Source organism: Anguilla rostrata, chromosome 5 (assembly GCF_018555375.3).
Source record: "Anguilla rostrata isolate EN2019 chromosome 5, ASM1855537v3, whole genome shotgun sequence".
In the NCBI taxonomy this organism is placed as follows: domain Eukaryota; kingdom Metazoa; phylum Chordata; class Actinopteri; order Anguilliformes; family Anguillidae; genus Anguilla; species Anguilla rostrata.
Window position 1 is genome coordinate 4,054,209 of NC_057937.1, and position 18,466 is coordinate 4,072,674.

General features: G+C 46.4%; 3 protein-coding genes and 1 long non-coding RNA gene across 4 annotated transcripts in view; all 4 read right to left on the reverse strand.

Moving 5' to 3' along the window:
• LOC135256028 (mucin-5AC-like) overlaps nucleotides 1–18,466 on the reverse strand; it is a 181,088-nt gene that overhangs the window by 81,168 nt on the left and 81,454 nt on the right. The window lies entirely within an intron of this gene.
• On the reverse strand, nucleotides 162–11,365 carry LOC135256004 (mucin-5AC-like). The gene is given in 7 exon segments (XM_064337878.1): nucleotides 162–547; nucleotides 1,014–1,156; nucleotides 1,248–1,329; nucleotides 3,950–4,103; nucleotides 4,538–4,663; nucleotides 5,740–5,936; nucleotides 8,957–11,365. Coding segments are annotated over 7 exon segments (2,673 nt in total). The 5' UTR covers nucleotides 10,838–11,365; the 3' UTR covers nucleotides 162–457.
• On the reverse strand, nucleotides 2,736–3,635 carry LOC135254462 (uncharacterized). The gene is made up of 3 exons (XR_010329897.1): nucleotides 3,514–3,635; nucleotides 3,138–3,199; nucleotides 2,736–2,874 (listed from the first exon to the last, which is right to left on the reverse strand). It is a non-coding gene; the product is annotated as an uncharacterized LOC135254462 (long non-coding RNA).
• Nucleotides 11,055–18,466, reverse strand: part of LOC135256005 (mucin-2-like) — a 10,918-nt gene continuing 3,506 nt past the window's right edge. Inside the window, exons 3-5 of the mRNA XM_064337879.1 lie at nucleotides 17,061–17,874; nucleotides 12,574–14,227; nucleotides 11,055–11,325 (exon numbers count right to left, since the gene is read on the reverse strand). Coding sequence (XP_064193949.1) covers nucleotides 11,055–11,325; nucleotides 12,574–14,227; nucleotides 17,061–17,874 — 2,739 coding nt within the window. The remainder of the gene's footprint in view (nucleotides 11,326–12,573; nucleotides 14,228–17,060; nucleotides 17,875–18,466) is intronic.

The window sequence follows — 18,466 nt, forward strand, 5'->3', positions numbered from 1 at the left end:
GAGTTAGAGAACACTGATCTACTGGAACAGGATGGGCCAGCTAGCATGATGTATTTAATGTAAAACAGGCGAAGAATAAATATGTAGCCTATAAAACTTTTAAAATTCTTTATTGTTTTAGAAAAAAATTGAAAACAAGAGGAAAAAATGACATTCTATAGTGATTTGTTTTGCTAAGCAATATATTTGTTTTCAACCTTTCCAAATTACAAAAATGCCTTGAAATAAACAATACATATGAAATGAAGCATGACAGAATAGCTAAATTAATAAATGTGAATTTTTTGCTATTTCCCCTTTGATCTCATTACATGGATTTCTCAGAGAAGTATTACATTGTTCAGCCATACAGTTGCTATTTACAGTATGTGCTGGACGAACATTCATAATAAAACAATAGTCATGATAAAGCTTTACAGGTTTTCAGATTCCAGCTAATGCTCAGAGCTCCACCCTCTCATATGAGATGCGTCCTGTACTGCTGAATGTTGGTAGGCTGCCTCCTGTGCCAACGTCTCTAAGCCGCACAGCAACCACACAGCTGACACTGCAACACAGAGGCAAGAAAGTCAGAGAGGGAGAGGGAGAGAGCGCATACATTGCAGCACAGAGTGAAAGCGAGAGAGAGGGAAACTACCTCAAATAATCAATAGAGAAAGACAGATAACACGCACAATACACAATTATGCAGGTACGCAGGTACACACATACACACACACACAGTCCCGTATTGCTATCATTGAGGACTTCCCATTGACTACATTCATTCCGTAACCTCTAACCTAACCCCAACCACTAAATGCCTAACCTTAACCTTAACCTAATGTAACCTTGCCTTAATCCTAAATCCTAACCCTCTCAAAACAGCCCATTGACCTTGTGGGGACCAGCAAAATGTCCCCACAAGCATAATGTTCCTCATCTTTCTATCTGTGTGGGGACATTTGGTCCACCAAAAGTAGTATTACAAGTTCACACACACACACACACACACACACACACTGCAGTCCCACCCAGGAAGATCCAGAAGGAGGGGGAGGATGATGATACTGCAGGGGATGATGATGCCAGGGCCCATCCAGGAACCTGCCTGCTGTACTTGTGATCAGCTGCAGGACAGGGCCCCTTGTGGTGGGGGGCTGCGGTGGGGCCAGACCTGAATGCACAGACACAATGAGTAATACAAACTCATCAAGCTGGGACTTCATCCAGCAAAGGGACTCAAAGGGCCATATTTTCAAGATAACCGTGGCATGCCTGTGTGGTGCTGGTGCAGTGGTCTCCAACCCTGGTCCTGGAGAGCCACAGGTCTGCTGGTTTTGTTTTCACCTTAAAATCAGCACCCAATTGAGACCCAAGACACCAGGTGAGTTGAGTTAAGTGTGTAATCAACTGCTCTAATTGATTCATGAAGTGCAGAGTCATTTTGAAAAGCAGCAGCCCCTGAAGCTCTCCAGGCCAGGGTTGGAGACCACTGTGCTAGTGAAACTGCTCATGCGTCCTGAGTAAACTGAACAGCTTTATGCCCGCAGAAAACCTTTTTTAAAAACGCTTATGAATCATTCATAGCTGGCAAAATGACCAGACATCCTTTGTGATGTTTCAAAGGGCACTTGTATCCAAAGCCACAGGCATCAATCTTGACAGCATTTTGCCACCTTGCGAAAGTGCGGGAGAGGTGACCGTTATATTCGGCCAACTATTATCAAGGCTACGATGTGAGCAGTAGGTTGTGATTTTATGATCTTAGCGATTCCATTCGGAGAGTGTGATCATGTAAATCATGGGCCGGATGTACACGGCAGGTGATTTAATCATGAACTTTAAGCTCTCAACAGTTGAAAGTCTCACAGTTCGTTGGGTGGTCAGCAGTGGTCCAGGACGTCAATAAAAACATTGAGGACTTTGCAATTTTGGCGTAGAATAATGCGTATGCGTTTCCATTTTAGCCCGTTCAGGTCGCCTTTTGACTCTAACACTGGTGTATTGTGCTGCTTTGATGCTCTTACAAAGCGTATTAGGCTACATATGAATGTTGAACATTCAAGGCAGAAAAATGATCATAGAAGATCGTTTGGATCTTCTAGCTCTACTTGAAATGTTGGTGATTTTTTAACTACTGTAGGTCTTTCCTTGGTGCAAGTCGATCCGGATAAATGCCTAAAACTTAAAAATGTAAATGCTACATTTATGATGGATATTGACGAGATACCATTTCTATATTTACAAATTGTTTAAGATGTGCATTTGTTTATAACCTAAAACTATAAATAAGATGTGCTTCAAGCCAGCTAAATAAGAGGGCTGGATAGGTGCTCCAGTGTTCCTATTTTGGACCAATCCCGTGAAGTTTCCAGGTAAGGAATTTTCTACTCTAGTTCCAACCTAAAACACCTCGACATAATTAGAATTTGAAATCTTGTGACGTGAAATTCATCCCAGGTCCTATTTTCATGTATTGCACTGTTTCGGAGCTGCCGCTAAAATATAGCGATTGAGAATATGAACTGTTTCTGCTTTTGTCCAAACTATTCAAGTCCTTGTCATGGTTGCTTATTAACGTTACTTTATTTTAAACAGGCTACTGTTTCTTCTACTGTTTATGTGTTGATAAGTATCTGGGTAAATATTACATCTATTCTGTTGCATACATTTTATGCATCTGTGCTGTGCAACTGTGCTAGCTGGGTGCTGCTAAGGAACTCTAGTATTTGTCTGAAATACAGCTTGATCACCTTTTCAACAGCTGTTTTGTGTATTTTGAGCAACCTACCACTAATTGTCAGTATCGCAGACAAGAATTTGCTTGGCCGTTTGATGTCATCTTGCCGATAGACGTACTCCACAGTTGCATTAATCTGGTTAGGCGCGTACCTGTAGGAACATAATAAAAGCAGAATTATTTAAAGCTTGGTTTCGTGCTGATGAAATACGCCTTGTGTACATATGATGACAAGGAAGAAATTACACCTTGTCTGCATAAATATGTCAATTTTTGTTTGAAGCAACACAAGAGATGCAAGTTGGCTCTCTAAGAAATTGTCATTCTATGTGTGTCATTAATTTGTCATTTTGATGTTTATTTAAAGCTCAATGAAATAAATAAATAAAAGCAGAGACTCCTGGCTGGCACTTACATATATTTTGCTTGTGGAAAGATGGAAAGATTTGCACCAGGTTTGCTCAGAATGATGTTCAACTAAAAACCAAAGGTCAAAGTAAAAACAAAGAAATTTAAAAATTATCATTAAAATAATGCCTCTGGGTTTGTGATACAAGAGATGACTTGTAGTAGCTGCACTAGAACTAGCTGGATTACAGCATTGAGGTTAGAATGCTAAATCATCACAATTCACAAATCATTCTAGACATTTTGTTGTATGAAATTATACCTCATGTTCTCAAAATAACATGTTTATTATTGCAAGTTGTTATAGCAATATCTGGAATTAGTTGACTGGTCAAACACTTTTGTGGTCCTACTCTAAATGTATGCTGAACAGATTGGCTCACCAGGTTGTCGATGGAGTTCTGAATTGATTTGTACGTCTCACGCCTTTGTCCAAAGTTCACTGGCATATCCATGTTATTTATCTGATAGCCCAGACTCAAAGCAAATGAATTTTTGGATAGTTCTGAGAGAAAAAAACAACTTTATTCTAGCAGTTCAACGTGATTTCCTAACATGAACTCTTCCGCAATATTTGCCTCAGTGAAATACATACACTGCAATGCAGAACTGTTTGAGTATGCTTATATAAAATAAAAGAATGTATACTCAATTTCATAAGATTATTTTTAGCTTCCAAATGCTATGAAAGAAAATAACTGAAAAGAAATCTTATACATTAGCTAAAAGGTCCTTGGAACATTGTCAAAGAATTGAAGGTGATGGACTTGAAGCTGACAGGGGACAGAAAGATTTGGGGTTTGTTAGCGTGTGACTTACTCTCAAAAGCACTTTTTGGAACTTCACTGGATCAATCGAGTGACTTTCATGACCATTCAAGAGAGTGCTGACCAGGGGTATAATCTCACACTCACACGGGACGGGTTTCATGGTGTGGAACACAAGTCGGATGAAAATAAAAGCATTGACATGGCTGAGGAAACACATGGAGACAAAAGCGAATTAGGTTGCTAAGAGGAGTTATTTCACAAAATGGAAAGGAACTCTTAAGGATAAAAATAGGAACATACCTGGTAGCTGGTTTCCAGGTTGTTTGAGCGGCTTTGGTGGTCGTCATTCCAGAGAGAGTTGGGGCAGCTGGAATAGGTAGAACACTTGCAGTAATGGAGGGAGAAGTCGCAGTAGCAAAAGATACAGATGTAGATGTTGGACCATTTCTGGTGGTCAGAGATTCACTTGTAGGACTTTGACTTGTGGTTGGAAAATTTGATCGGGTTGGACCTGCACTTGCTAAAGATGTTGTCGTGGGAGATACCATTGTAGTTCTTGGATTACTTGATGTGCTCAGAGTTTCAGTTGTCGCAGGACCTTCAGTTGTGGGTGGAACACTTGTAGTTGGAGCTTCACTTGTAGTTGGAGAAATTGTTTTGGGTGGTGCTACACTTGTACTTGGAATAGTTGTTGTGAGTAGGGCAACACCTGGAGTTTGAGTAATTGTTGTTGGTGGTGCTGCACTTGTAGTTGGTGTACTTTCTGCAGTGGTTTTGGGGGAGACACAGTTTTAGTCAACAGACTAGTTGTGGTCCTCAGAGATTCAGTTGTTGTAAGACCTTCAGTTGCAGCTGCAACAGTTGTAGTGGTTGAAGGTCCACTTGTGGGTGGGGCAGTTGTTTTTGGTGGTGCTGTACTTGTAGTTGGGGCAGTTGTTACTGGAGATTCACTTGTAGTTGGAGGAATCGTTTTAGGTGGGGCTGCACTTGGAGGAATTTTTGTGGGTAGTGCTGCACTTGTAGTTGGAGCAATTGTTGTGGTTAGCGCTGCATTTGTATTTTCTGCAGGTATTGTGGTGACAGATACAGTTGTTGTTACTGGAGATGGCGTGCTCAGGGATTCAGTTGTTGTAGGACCTTCAGTTGTGGGTGGAATACTTGTGGTTGGAACTCCACTGGTATTTAGGCGAATTGTTGTGGATGGAGCTGCACTTGTAGATGGAGCAATTGTTCTGATTGGTGCTAAATATGTAGTTTCTGCAGCAATTGTGGTGGGAGATACAGTGGTAGCTATTAGATGAGCAGTGCTCCAAGATTTACCGGTTGTTGGACCTACAGTGGTGGGTGGAACATTTACTGTGGTTGCAGCTCCACTTATACTTGCAGCAATTGTTGTGGCTGGAGCACCACTAACAATTGGAGCAATTATTGTGGCTGGTGCTGCACTTGTAGTTAGAGTAATGGTTGAGGGAGATGCTACATTCGTAGCTGCAGAAATTGCAGGAGTTTGAGCTGCACTTGTTGTTGGGGCAATTGTTGTCATTGAGGCTGCAGTAGTAGATGGAGAAATGGTTGTGGGTGCTGCTTCACTTGTAGTAGGAGCAATGGAAGTGGCTGGAGCTGAACTTGTAGTTGGTGCAGTTGTCATGGTTGGTGCTGGATTTGCAGTTGGAGTAATGGTTGTGGGTGCAGCTGTAATTCTAGTTGTAGCAATAGATATGGCTGGAGCTGAATGTGTAGTTGGGCTAATTGTTGTGGTTGGTGCTCCACTTGTAGTTTTAGTCATTGTGGTTGTAGCTTCACTTGTAGATGGAGCAATTGTTGGGGTAGGAGCTTCACTTGTATGTGGAGATCCTGTTGTGGCTGGAGCTACATTTGTTGTTGTAGGAGTTGCACTTGTTGTTGGGGCAATTATTGTCAATGGTGCTGCACTTGTAGCTGGAGCAATTGTTGTCAGTGGTGCTGCACTTGTAGTTGAAGCAGTCGTTGTGACTGGAGCTGCATTTGTTGTTGGGAAAATTGTCAGCGGTGCTGCACTAATAGTTGGAGCAATTGTTGTGGGTTGTGCTGCATTTGCAGTTGGAGTCATTGTAGTGGTCAGAGCTTCACTTGTAGCTTGGCCAGTTCTTGGTGGTGCCGCACTTGATGTTTTAGCAATGGTTGTGTGTGCTGCTGCAGTTGTAATGTGAGTAATTGTTGTGGTGGGAACTTCACTTCTAGAGTGGGCAGTTATTGTTGCTGGTGCTGCACTTGTCGTTTTAGCAATGGTTGTGGGTGCTGCTGTAGTTTTAGTTGGAGCAGTTGTTGTGACTGCAGCTGCACTTGTTGGGGCAATTGTTGTTGGTTGCACCATGCTTGTAATTGGAGCACTTGTTGGGATGGGTGCTTTTCTTGTTGAAGGGGCCATTGGTGTGGCTGCTGCTGCACTTGTGGTTTTAGCTATTGTGGCTGTAGCTTCACTTGCAGATGGAGCAATTGTTGAGGGTGGAGTGGCACTTTTAATTGGAGCAAATGTTGATACAGCTGCACTTGCGATTGGAGCAACTGTAGTGGTTGAAGCTTCACTTGTTGTTGGGGCATTTGTTGTCATTGGTGCTGCACTTGTAGCTGGAGCAATTGTTGTGGTGGGTCCTTTACTAGTTGTTGGGGAAAATGATGTGGGTAGTGGTGCATTTGTGGTTTTAGCAATTGTGGTTGTTACTTCACTTGTAGATGGAGCAATTGTTCTAGTTGGGGTGGCACTTGTAGTTGGGGCAAATGTTGATGGGCTGCACTGGTAATTGGAGCAACAACTGGGCTGGACTTGCACTTGTAGTTCGGCCAGTTGTTCTGACTGAGGCTGCAGTTGTAGATTTAGAAATTGTTGGGGTTGTAGCTGCACTTGTAGCAGGAGCAGTTGTTGTGGTTGGAGTAGTGCTTGTAGTTGGAGCAGTTGTGGAATGTCCTGCAATTTTTAGGGTTGGAGTTGCTCTTATAGGAGTGCCAAATGATGTTAAAGGGGTTGCACTTGCAATTGGAGCAATAGTTGTGCTGAGAGCTTCACTTCCAGTCGGGACAGTTGGTGGTGGTCGTGCGGCACTTGTCATTTTAGCAATGGTTGTGGGTGCTCCTGCAGTTGTAGTGTGAACAATTGTGGTTGGAGCTTCAATTGTTAGTGGAGTACCTGTTTTCGCAGAAACTGCACTTATTGTTGGAGCATTTGTTGTGCCTGGAGCTGCAATTTTAGTTTCTTCAATTGTTCGGGTTGGAGTTGCTCTTGTTGTTGGGCCAATAGTTCTTGATGGGGTTGCACTTGTAATTGCAGCAACTGTTGTGGTAGAAGCTTCAATTTTAGTGTGGGCAGTGGTTGTTGGTGGTCCTGCACTTGTTGTTTTAGCAATGGTTGTGGGTGCTCTGCGTGTAGTGGCGAGGTATGTGTTGAGCTGATTTGGTTTAGCAATTGTTGCATGTGCTGAACTTGCAGCGGAGCATTGGTGTGCGCTGCGTTGAATGTGAGCAATTGTTGTAGTGGGACTCACTTTAGTGAGGGCTGTTTGAGGGGCTGCACTTTAGTCGGCATGTGTGTGTGCGCGCTGTAGAGCAATTGTTGTGTGTGCTGCTGCAGTTGTAGCTGAGCATGTGTGTGGTGCTGTAGCGGAGCAATTGTGTGTTTGGCAATTGTGGAGCTTCACTGAGTCTGCAATTGGTGGTGTGCAGCATGTATTAGCATGTATGGTGGCTGAGTGTAGATAGACAGTCTTGTGATTGAGCTGCCTTGTGCTGGAGCATTGTTGTGTGATGTGCTGCAGCTTAGTGTACATGTCTGTTGAGCTTTACTTCTGGAATATTGTGCTGGAAATGCATTGTGTTGGGCACTTGTTGTGCTGGTGCCTGTAGTTTCTCAATTTGGTTGGGTTCCGGTGTTGGCAATTGTTGATGGGTTTGCACTTGCAATTGGAGCAACTGTTGTGCTAGGAGCTTCAGTTGTAGCGTGGGCAGTTGTTGTTGGTGGTGCTGCACTTGTCGTTTTAGCAATGGTTGTGGGTCCTGCTGCAGTCGTAGTTGGAGCAGTTGTTCTGATTGGAGCTGCACTTGTGCCTGGAGCTATTGTTGTCTGTGCTGCTGCAGATGGTGTGTGATCTATTGTTGGGGTAAGAGCTTCACTTGTAGTCTGGGCAGTTGTTGTTGGTTGTGCTACACTTGTCGTTTTAGCTATGGTTGTGGGTGCTGCTGCAGTTGCAGTTGGAGGAGTTGTCGTGATTGGAGCTGTACTTGTAGCTGGAGCAATTGTTGTCTGTGCTGCTGCAGTTGTTGTGTGATCCATTGTTGGGGTAAGAGCTTCACTTGTAGTCTGGGCAGGTCTTGTTGGTGGTGCAGTACTTGTCGTTTTTGCAATGGTTGTGGGTGCAGTTGTAGTTGGAGCAGTTGTTGTGATCGGAGCTACACTTGTTGTCTGGGCAGTTGTCACTGGTGCTGCACGTGTAGCTGAAGCAATTGTTATGTGTGCTGCTGCAGTTGTACTGTGAGCAATTGTTGTGGTTGGACCTTCGCTTGTAGTGAAGGCAGTTGTTATTGCCGGAGCTTCACTTGTAGTCTGGGCAGTTGTTGTTGGAGGTGCGGCACTTGTAGCTGGAGCAATTGTTGTGTGTGCTGCTGCAGTCGTAGTGTGAGCAATTGTCGTGGTTGGAGCTTTACTTCTTGGTGGAATACCTGTTGTGCCTGGGCCTGCACTTGTAGTTTCTTCAATTGTTGGGTTTGGAGGTGCTCTTGTTGTTGGGCTAATTGTTGTAGATGGGGTTGCACTTGCAATTGTTGTGGTGAGAGCTTCACTTGTAGTCTGGGCAATTGTCGTCTGGGCAGCTGTTGGTGGTGGCGCTGCAGTTGTAGTTGGAGCAGTTCTTATGATTGGAACTGCACTTGTTGTTGGGGCAACTGTTGTCAGTTGTGCAGAACTTGTACCTGGAGCAATTGTTGTGTGTGCTGCGGCAGTTGTAGTGTGAGCAATTGTTGTGGTTGGAGCTTCACTTGTAGTCTGGGCTGTTGTTGTTCCTCGTGCTGCACGTGTCGTTTTAGCTACGGTTGTGGGTGCTGCTGCACTTGTAGCTGGAGCAATTGTTGTCTGTGCTGATGTAGTTGATTGAGCACTTGTTGGGGTTGGTGCTTCACTTGTAGTCTGGGCTGTTGTTGGCGGTGCAGCAGTTGTAATTTTAGCAATGTTTGTGGGTGCTGCTGCAGTTGTAGTTGGAACAGTTGTTGTGTGTGCTGCTGCAGTTGTCGTTTTAGCAATGGTTGTGATTCGAGCTGCTGTAGGTGTAGTTGGGGCAATTGTTGTCAGTTGTGCTGCACTTGTAACTGGAGCAATGTTTGTGTGTGCTGATGCAGTCATTGTGTGAGCTCTTGTTGAGGTTGGAGCTTCACTTGTTGTCTGGGCAGTTGTTGTTGGTGGTGCGGCACTTGTCGTTTTAGCAATGGTTGTCGATGCAGCTGCAGTTGTAGTTGGAGCAGTTGTTGTGTGTGCTGCTGCAGTTGTAGTTGGAGCAATTGTTGTGGTTGGAGCTTCACTTGTAGGTGGAGAACCTGTTGTGGCTGAAACTGTAATTGTTGTGCCTGGAGTTGGACTAGTAGTTTCTTCAATTGCTGGGGTTGGAGGTGCTCTTGTTGTTGGGCCAATTGTTGTTGATGGGATTGCACTTGCAATTGGAGCAACTGTTGTGGTAGGAGCTTCAATTGTTGTGTGGGCAGTTGTTTCTGGTGGTGCGACACTTGTCGTTTTAGCAATGGTTGTGGGTGCAGTGGTAGTTGTAGTTGGAACAGTTGTTGTGATTGGAGCTGCACCTATTGTTGGGGCAATTGTTGTCATTGGTGCTGCACTTGTACCTGGAGAAATTGTTGTGTGTGCTGCTGCAGTCATTGTGTGAGCTCTTGTTGGGGTTGGAGCTTCACTTGCCGTCTGAGCTGCTGTTGGTGGCGGTGCTGCACTTGTTGTTTTAGCTATGGTTGTGGGTGCTGCTGCAGTTGTAGTTGGAGCAGATGTTGTGATTGGAGCTGCACTTGTAGGTGGAGAACCTGTTGTGGCTGGAACGGCACTTGTTTTTGGACCACTTGTTGTGCCTGGGGCTTCGCTTGTAGTTTCTTCAATTGTTGGGGTTGGAGGTGCTCTTGTTGTTGGGCCAATTGTTGTTGATGGGGTTACACTTGCAGTTGTTGGGGTTGGAGCTTCACTTGCCGTCTGAGCTGCTGTTGGTGGTGGTGCTGCACTTGTTGTTGGGGAAATTGTTGTCAGTGGTGCGGCACTTGTACCTGGAGCAATTGTTGTGTGTGCTGCTGCAGTTGTAGTTGGAGCAGTTGTTTTGATTTGACCTGCACTTGTTGAGGCAATGGTTGTCAGTGGTGCTGCACTGATAGCTGGAGCAATTGTTGTGTGTGCTGCTGCAGTTTTAGTGTGAGAAATTGTTGTGGTTGGAGCTTCACTTGTAGTTTCTTCAATTGTTGGGGTTGGAGTTGCTCTTGTTGTTGGGCCAATTGTTGTTGATGGGGTTGCACTTGCAGTTGTTGGGGTTGGAGCTTCACTTGTTGTCTGGGCAGCTGTTGTTGCTGGTGCGGCACTTGTCGTTTTAGCAATGGTTGTGGGTGCAGCGGCAGTTGTAGTTGGAACAGTTGTTGTGATTGGAGCTGCACCTATTGTTGGGGCAATTGTTGTCATTGGTGCTGCACTTGTACCTGGAGCAATTGTTGTGTGTGCTGCTGCAGTCATTGTGTGAGCTCTTGTTGGGGTTGGAGGTTCACTTGTCGTCTGGGCTGTTGTTGGTGGTGGTGCTGCACTTGTAGCTGGAGCAGTGGTTGTGTATTCTGCTGCAGTTGTAGTGTGAGCATTTGTCGTGGTTGGAGCTTTACTTCTTGGTGGAATACCTGTTGAGGTTGGAACTGCACTTGTTGAGGTTGGAGCTTCACTTGTCATCCGGGCAGTTGTTGTTGGTGGTGCGGCACTTGTCGTTTTAGCAATGGTGGTGGGTGCAGCGGCAGTTGAAGTTGGAACAGTTGTTGTGATTGGAGCTGCACTTGTTGTTGAAGTGATTGTTGTCAGTGGTGCTGCACTTGTACCTTGAGCAATTGTTGTGGTTGGAGCTTCAATTGATGTGTGGGCAGTTGTTGTTGGTGGTGCTGCACTTGTCGTTTTAGCTATGGTTGTGGGTGCTGCTGCAGTTGCAGTTGGAGGAGTTGTTGTGATTGGAGCTGGACTTGTAGCTGGAGCAATTGTTGTCTGTGCAGCTGCAGTTGTAGTTGGAGCAGTTGTTTTGATTTGACCTGCACTTGTTGAGGCAATGGTTGTCAGTGGTGCTGCACTTGTAGCTGGAGCAATTGTTGTGTGTGCTGCTGCAGTTGTAGTTGGAGCAGATGTTGTGATTGGAGCTGCACTTGTTGTTGAAGTGATTGTTGTCAGTGGTGCTGCAGTTGTAGTTGGAGCAATTGTTGTGGTTGGAGTTTCACTTGTAGGTGGAGAAACTCTTGTGGCTGAAACTGCACTTGTTGGACTAATTGTTGTTCCTGGAGCTGGACTTGTAGTTCCTTCAATTGTTGGGGTTGGAGTTGCTCTTGTTTTTGGCTTAATTGTCGTTGATGGGATTGCACTTGCAATTGGAGCAACTGTGGTGGTAGGAGCTTCAATTGTTGTGTGGGCAGTTGTTGTTGGTGGGGCAGCACTTGTCGTTTTAGCAATGGTGGTGGGTGCAGCGGCAGTTGAAGTTGGAACAGTTGTTGTGATTGGAGCTGCACTTGTTGTTGAAGTGATTGTTGTCAGTGGTGCTGCACTTGTACCTGGAGCAATTGTTGTGTGTGCTGCTGCAGTCGTTGTGTGAGCTCTTGTTGGGGTTGGAGCTTCACTTGCCGTCTGAGCTGCTGTTGGTGGTGGTGCTGCACTTGTTGTTTTAGCAATGGTTGTGGGTGCTGCTGCAGTTGTAGTTGGAGCAGATGTTGTGATTGGAGCTGCACTTGCTGTTGGGGCGATTGTTGTCAGTGATGCTGCAGTTGTAGTTTGAGCAGTTGTTTTGATTTCACCTGCACTTGTTGAGGCAATGGTTGTCAGTGGTGCTGCACTTGTAGTTGGAGCAATTGTTGTTGTTGGTGCTTCAATTGATGGGTGGGCAGTTGTTGTTGGTGGTGCTGCACTTGTCGTTTTAGCTATGGTTGTGGGTGCTGCTGCAGTTGCAGTTGGAGGAGTTGTTGTGATTGGAGCTGGACTTGTAGCTGGAGCAATTGTTGTCTGTGCTGCTGCAGTCATTGTGTGAGCTCTTGTTGGGGTTGGAGCTTCAGTTGTCATCTGGGCTGCTGTTGGTGGTGGTGCTGCACTTGTCGTTTTAGCAATGGTTGTGGGTGCTGCTGCAGTTGTAGTTGGAACAGATGTTGTGATTGGAGCTGCTCTTGTTGTTGGGCCAATTGTTGTTGATGGTGTTGCACTTGCAATTGTTGTGGTTGGAGCTTCAATTGTTGTCTGGGCAGCTGTTGTTGGTGGTGCTGTACTTGTTGTTTTAACTATGGTTGTGGGTGCTGCTGCAGTTGTAGTTGGAGCAGATGTTGTGATTGGAGCTGCACTTGTTGTTGAAGTGATTGTTGTCAGTGGTGCTGCACTTGTACCTGGAGCAATTGTTGTGTGTGCTGCTGCAGTCGTGTGAGCTCTTGTTGGGGTTGGAGCTTCACTTGCCGTCTGAGCTGCTGTTGGTGGTGGTGCTGCTTTGTTGTTTAGCAGTTGTGGTCTGCTGGTTGTTGGAGCAATGTTGTGTGGGCTGCCTGGTGGGGGTGTGCAGTTCGTGAGTTGGAGCAATTGTTGTGGTTGGTGCTTCAATTGATGGGTGGGCAGTTGTTGTTGGTGGTGCTGCACTTGTCGTTTTAGCTATGGTTGTGGGTGCTGCTGCAGTTGCAGTTGGAGGAGTTGTTGTGATTGGAGCTGGACTTGTAGCTGGAGCAATTGTTGTCTGTGCTGCTGCAGTCATTGTGTGAGCTCTTGTTGGGGTTGGAGCTTCAGTTGTCATCTGGGCTGCTGTTGGTGGTGGTGCTGCACTTGTCGTTTTAGCAATGGTTGTGGGTGCTGCTGCAGTTGTAGTTGGAACAGATGTTGTGATTGGAGCTGCTCTTGTTGTTGGGCCAATTGTTGTTGATGGTGTTGCACTTGCAATTGTTGTGGTTGGAGCTTCAATTGTTGTCTGGGCAGCTGTTGTTGGTGGTGCTGCACTTGTCGTTTTAGCTATGGTTGTGGGTGCTGCTGCAGTTGTAGTTGGAGCAGTTGTTTTGATTTGACCTGCACTTGTTGAGGCAATGGTTGTCAGTGGTGCTGCACTTGTAGCTGGAGCAATTGTTGTGGTTGGAGCTTCAATTGATGTGTGGGCAGTTGTTGTTGGTGGTGCTGCACTTGTCGTTTTAGCTATGGTTGTGGGTGCTGCTGCAGTTGCAGTTGGAGGAGTTGTTGTGATTGGAGCTGGACTTGTAGCTGGAGCAATTGTTGTCTGTGCAGCTGCAGTTGTAGTTGGAGCAGTTGTTTTGATTGGACCTGCACTTGTTGAGGCAATGGTTGTCAGTGGTGCTGCACTTGTAGCTGGAGCAATTGTTGTGTGTGCTGCTGCCGTTTTAGTGTGAGAAATTGTTGTTGTTGGAGCTTCACTTGTAGTTTCTTCAATCGTTGGGGTTGGAGTTGCTCTTGTTGTTGGTCCAATTGTTGTTGATGGGATTGCACTTGCAATTGGAGCAACTGTTGTGGTAGGAGCTTCAATTGTTGTGTGGGCAGTTGTTGTTGGTGGTGCGGCACTTGTCGTTTTAGCAATGGTTGTGGATGCAGTTGTAGTTGGAGCAGTTGTGTGTGTTGCTGCAGTTGTTGTTGGAGCAATTGTTGTGGTTGGAGCTTCACTTGTAGGTGGAGAACCTGTTGTGGCTGAAACTGCACTTGTTGTTGGAGTAATTGTTGTGCCTGGAGCTGGACTTGTAGTTCCTTCAATTGTTGGGGTTGGAGTTGCTCTTGTTTTTGGGTTAATTGTCGTTGATGGGATTGCACTTGCAATTGGAGCAACTGTTGTGGTAGGAGCTTCAATTGTTGTGTGGGCAGTTGTTGTTGGTGGGGCAGCACTTGTCGTTTTAGCAATGGTGGTGGGTGCAGCGGCAGTTGAAGTTGGAACAGTTGTTGTGATTGGAGCTGCACTTGTTGTTGAAGTGATTGTTGTCAGTGGTGCTGCACTTGTACCTGGAGCATTGTTGTGTGTGCTGCTGCAGTCGTGTGAGCTCTTGTTGGGTTGGAGCTTCACTTGCGTCTGAGTGCTGTTGGTGGTGGTGCTGCATTTGTGTTTAGCAATGGTTGTGGGTGCTGCTGCAGTTGTGGTTGGAGCAGATGTTGTGATGGAGCTGCACTTGCTGTGGGGCGATTGTTGTCTGATGCTGCAGTTGTAGTTGGAGCAATTGTTGTGGTTGGTGCTTCAATTGATGGGTGGGCGTGTTGTTGTGGTGCTGCACTTGTTTTTAGCTATGGTTGTGGGTGCTGCTGCAGTTGCAGTTGGAGGAGTTGTTGTGATTGGAGCTGGATTGTAGCTGAGCAATTGTTGTCTGTGCTGCTGGCATTGTGTGAGCCTTGTTGGGGTTGGAGCTTCAGTTGTCATGGGGCTGCTGTTGGTGGTGGTGCTGCACTTGTTGTTTTAGCAATGGTTGTGGGTGCTGCTGCAGTTGTAGTTGGAACAGATGTTGGGGTTGGAGTTGCTCTTGTTTGGGCAATTGTTGTGATGTGTTGCACTTGCAATTGTTGGTTGGAGCTTCAATTGTTGTCTGGGCAGCTGTTGTTGGGTGCTGCACTTGTCGTTTTAGCTATGGTTGTGGGTGCTGCTGCAGTTGTAGTTGGAGACGAATGTTGTTGTGTGCATTGAGCTGGACTTGTAGTGTGGAGCCAATTGGTTGTGTGTGTGTGCTGCAGTTGTTAGTAGTGTGGGCCGCATTGGTTGTGTTGATTGGAGCTGACTTACTGGCATTGTCGTGGCTGAGTGTGTGCAGTGTATGCTGCATTGTTGTGTGTGTGGTACAGAGTGTTGTGTTGTGGTGCTGTTGTTGTTGGAGCCAATTTTGTTGTGTTGATGTGTGGTGCACTTGCATTGGAGCAATGTTGTGGTAGGAGCTTCAATTGTTGTGTGGGCAGTGTTGTTGGTGGTGCGGCACTTGTCGTTTTAGCATGGTTGTGGATGCAGCTGCAGTGATGGTGATTGAAGTGGTGACAATTGTTGGGCGTGTGGTGCGATTGGTTGCTGGTTTGGTGCGCAGTTGAGTGAGCGTTGTGTGGCAGTTGTTGGCTGTTGGTGGACTTAGGGGATGTTGGCTGCTGCATGTGGTGTTGGTGGATGAGTGTCATTGGTGGCTTTGTTGGAATTGTTGATGGATGCACTTGTTGAGAATGGTCATGGTGGGGATTGTGTGGAGCATTGTTGTGTGTGTGCTGCGTTGTGAGAATTGTTGTGGGGCTCATTGTAGTTTTCAATGTTGGGGTGGAGTTGCTCTGTGTTGCCATGTTGTGATGGATTGTTGCTTGGAGCAACTGTGTGGTAGGAGCCAATTGTTGTGTGGGCAGTGTGTTGGTGTGCGATTGTGTTTTAGCATGGTTGTGGATGCGCTGCAGTTGTTGGAGCAGTGTGTTGTTGCTGCGTTGGTTGGAGCAATGTTGTGGTGGAGCTTCACTTGTAGGTGGAGAACTGTGTGGCTGAAACTGCACTTGTGTTGAGTAATTGTTGTGCTGAGCTGGACTGTAGTCTTCATTGTTGGGGTGGAGTTGCTCTTTTTTGGGTAATGTGTTGATGGATTGCACTTGCAATTGGAACTGTTGGTAGGAGCTTCATTGTTGTGGGCAGTTGTTGTTGGTGGGGCAGCACTTGTCGTTTAGCAATGGTGGGGTGCGCGCAGTTAGTTGAACAGTGTTTTTGGGCTCATTGTTGTGAAGTGTTGTGCGTGGTGCTCTTGTCTGGCAATTGTTGTGGTGTGCTGCAGTTGGAGCTCTTGTGGTGGAGCTTCATTGTTGTGTGGGCTGTGTTGTGGTGGTGGGCATTTGTTGCGTTTTAGCCATGGTTGGGTGATGCTGCATGTAGTTGGAGCAGTTGTTGTGGATTGCGTGCTTGTGTGGGATTGGGCGTGTGGTGCTCAGTGAGCAAGTTGTGTCGGACAGTGTGTGGATTGGAGTGCTTGTGTGGGCATTGTTGATGGGTGCACTGCAATTGTTTTGTTGGAGCTCAATGTGTTGGGCACGTGTTGTGGTCGCCTGTGTTAGCTATGGTGGTGTGCGCAGTGTAGTTGAGCGTTGTTTGATTTACTGCCTTGTGGGCATGGTCGTGTGCTGCATTGTGCGGAGCATTGTTGGTGGACTCAGATGTTGGGCTTGGGTGGTGCACTTTGTTTTAGCATGGTTTGGGTGCTGTGCAGTTGGTTGGAGAGTGTATTGGAGTGGACTGCTGGGCAATGTGTCTGCGCTGCGTTGTTGGCAGTTGTTTGATTGGACTGCCTGTTGAGCATGGTTGTCAGGGTGCCACTGAGCTGAGCTTGGTGTGTGCTCGCCGTTTAGTGTGAGAAATTTGGTGACTCATGTGTTCTCAACGTGGGTGAGTGCTGTTGGCCAATTGTGTGAGGATGCACTTCATGGCAAGTTGTGAGAGTTCAATGTTGTTGGCAGTGTGTGGGTGCGCATGCGTTAGCAATGGTGGATGCAGCGCGTTGTAGTTGGGCATGTTGGTGGCAGTTTGAGAATTGGTGGTTGGAGCTTTAGTGAGACGTTGTGCGAACGCTTGTTGAGTAATTGTTGGCGGGCGGATTGTGTTTAATGTGGTGGTGCTTGTTTTGGTAATTGTTGAGGTGCATGCAATGGAGCACGTTGGTAGGAGCCAATGTGTTGGATTGTGGTGGGCAGCATGTGTTTTAGCAAGGGGGGGCAGTTGTAGTTGGAGCAGTTGTTTTGATTGGACCTGCAAAAAAAAAAAAAAAAAAAAAAAAAAAAAAAAAAAAAAAAAAGGGGGGGGGGGGGGGGGGGGGGGGGGGGGGGGGGGGGGGGGGGGGGGGGGGGGGGGGGGGGGGGGGGGGGGGGGGGGGGGGGGGGGGGGGGGAGCTGCAGTTGTAGTTGGAGCAGTTGTGTGTGTGCTGCATTGTTGTTGAGGTAGCAATTGTTGTGGTTTGGGCTTCACTTGTAGGTGGAGAACCTGTTGTGGCTGAAACTGCACTTGTTGTTGGAGTAAATGTTGTGCCTGGAGCTGGACTTGTAGTTCCTTCAATTGTTGGGGTTGGAGTTGCTCTTGTTGTTGGTCCAATTGTTGTTGATGGGATTGCACTTGCAATTGGAGCAACTGTTGTGGTAGGAGCTTCAATTGTTGTGTGGGCAGTTGTTGTTGGTGGTGCGGCACTTGTCGTTTTAGCAATGGTTGTGGATGCAGCTGCAGTTGTAGTTGGAGCAGTTGTGTGTGTTGCTGCAGTTGTTGTTGGAGCAATTGTTGTGGTTGGAGCTTCACTTGTAGGTGGAGAACCTGTTGTGGCTGAAACTGCACTTGTTGTTGGAGTAATTGTTGTGCCTGGAGCTGGACTTGTAGTTCCTTCAATTGTTGGGGTTGGAGTTGCTCTTGTTTTTGGGTTAATTGTCGTTGATGGGATTGCACTTGCAATTGGAGCAACTGTTGTGGTAGGAGCTTCAATTGTTGTGTGGGCAGTTGTTGTTGGTGGGGCAGCACTTGTCGTTTTAGCAATGGTGGTGGGTGCAGCGGCAGTTGAAGTTGGAACAGTTGTTGTGATTGGAGCTGCACTTGTTGTTGAAGTGATTGTTGTCAGTGGTGCTGCACTTGTACCTGGAGCAATTGTTGTGTGTGCTGCTGCAGTCGTGTGAGCTCTTGTTGGGGTTGGAGCTTCACTTGCCGTCTGAGCTGCTGTTGGTGGTGGTGCTGCATTTGTTGTTTTAGCAATGGGTTTTTGGGGGGCGCAGTTGGTTGGGGCAGTGTTTGTTGGACTGCACTTGTTGGGGGAAAGTTTTCGTGGTGCTGCATTGTATTTTTTTGTGTTTTTTTTGGGTTTTTTGTTTTTTGGGGATTTGTTTTTTTTTTGTTTGTTTTTTGTGATTGGGGGTTGTAGTTTGGGGCAATTTTTTGTGGTTTGGGGGGCCTTTTTTGGTGGGCAGTTTTTGTTTTTGGGGGTGCTGAATTTGTTTGCAAAGGGTTGTGGTGGTGTGTTTGGGTGTTGTTGTGCTTGTTTTGGCAATTGGGGGGTTGGTTTGTTTGGGGAAGTTTGGGGAAAGTTTTTGGTGGGAATTGTTGGGTTTTGGGCTGCTTTTTAGCATTGTTTGTTTACTTTTGTTGGGGTTTGCGGGGGCACGAAGGGGCTTTTTAGTTTTTTTGGGCGTTTTTTGGGGGGGTGCTGCACTTGTCGTTTTTTGCATGGTTGGGGGGGGGCTGCAGTTGCAGTTTTGGGGGAAATTTTTGTGATTGGGGCTGGGGTTGTTTGGGCAATTTTTGTTTTCCCCTTGATTTGGGGGTTTTTTGATTTGCTTGTTGGGTTTTGGGCAGTTTTGGTGTATGGGGGCAATGTTGTTTGGTGGTTGTTGGGGAAT